This window comes from Trachymyrmex cornetzi, unplaced genomic scaffold (assembly GCF_001594075.2).
Source record: "Trachymyrmex cornetzi isolate Tcor2-1 unplaced genomic scaffold, Tcor1.1 C3902972, whole genome shotgun sequence".
NCBI lineage: Eukaryota > Metazoa > Arthropoda > Insecta > Hymenoptera > Formicidae > Trachymyrmex > Trachymyrmex cornetzi.
Genome location: NW_017295189.1, coordinates 1 through 1,451, shown reverse-complemented (window position 1 = coordinate 1,451; position 1,451 = coordinate 1). Strand labels below are relative to the sequence as shown.

At 42.5% G+C, this 1,451-nt stretch overlaps 1 protein-coding gene across 1 annotated transcript; it reads right to left on the bottom strand.

Annotated features, from left to right (window-relative positions):
* Positions 1 to 873: 873 nt before the first annotated feature.
* LOC108764388 (uncharacterized) lies at positions 874 to 1,182 on the bottom strand (the record flags this gene model as incomplete). Its single annotated transcript, XM_018512656.1, has 1 exon — positions 874 to 1,182. A coding segment is annotated over one exon (309 nt), but the record flags the coding sequence as incomplete, so codon positions are not given.
* Positions 1,183 to 1,451: the final 269 nt, after the last annotated feature.

The window sequence follows — 1,451 nt, the reverse complement described above, 5'->3', positions numbered from 1 at the left end:
AACTGAAAAGAGTTTTACTGTCTGACTATGTTGGGAGTATTGCGAAAGAAAATGGTACCGAATAACCAGGTCCACTGATGATGTCGGAATTATCAGGAACATACACGAGGAGTCAGAAGATGTTGAAAAGAGTAGAGACTTAGAGCGATGTACAATGAGATGTGCTGCTGAGCATTATTCGAAATCAACTGACTGTCGTCGTTAAGCGATAGATATACACAGGTACTGAGAGGTAACCTTCGCTTCGTGAAAAAAGAAAGAAAGGTTGCGAATGTATACATCGTGTGACGCGAAGTAAACAGCTAATAGGTAGAAATACTGTCACGAATTCTGACTGCGTCGGTACCGATAATAAGCGTATTTTGAACGGAATAGTTGTCGACAGAAATAAACGTTGAAATTAACTCGATAATGAGCTCAAGTATTCAACATGACGGTTTATGTAATTCTGAAAAATGCTATGACGATCTGAGAAGAATTAGCGCACTGAATTTTTAATGCATTTAGTCCAAACATTCCGCCTTGACAACTATATTAGTTGTCAAAATAACTGAAGTCAAATTAAACGGAAACTTAAATCTTGGATACAGTCACTGTTCGTTTGACTCGTCCGTCACTTTTGGTAGTAAACACAATTTTACAATCGGTCTCTTGAAAGTTGAGGTAGCCATCTTCACCGTGGCGACGCGAATAAGTCCGTCAGAGCCAGGGTGTACGTCGAAGATACGTGCAAGAGGTCACTTGGCGAGAACCAAAGCTTCAATCCGGACCAGATTTTGTGTCCGATGCCACATTGAGGAGACTTGAAACTGCGATAGATATTCGGTAGCCCATCGTTGCCAAAATGACTCTGTCATCTGGCGTAAGAGTTACCATCGTGCTAGTCGGTTTTCTGGAAGATCTTTTAGAGACGGTTCAGGCACGGCAGTGAGAGCTGAGCCCACGAGGAAATTTCCTGGCGTAAGTGCGGAGACGTCTGATGAATCATCCGAAAGATCCGTTAGGGGGCGAGAATTGAGGATCGCTTCGATTTGAGCCAAGAGCGTTGTCATCTCTTCGTAGGTGAGCAAGGTCTCACCGATAACTCGACGAAGGTGAAACTTGATAGATTTCACTCTTGCTTCCCACTTGCCGCCGAAGTTTGGGGCGGAAGGTGGATCGAACTTCCACGTGACACCGTCGCTAGTAAGATGAGCGACGATACGAGACACTTTCGAAACGAGGCCTTAAGGGGATGCTGGAATGTCCTGTTTTACCATTAATTTTTAAAAACTCTTTTCTCTTAATTGTGTTTATGGATTGAAAAGTCCTCCACAATGAAAGTATCGACAACAACACAGGCAGCCAGTTACAATTTAATATGAAAAATGAAAGAAAATTAAAAATTTTAGTTTTGTCACCGGCTCCTGCAATCAACTCGTCACAATATGTGCTGCATATAAGAGTTTCAG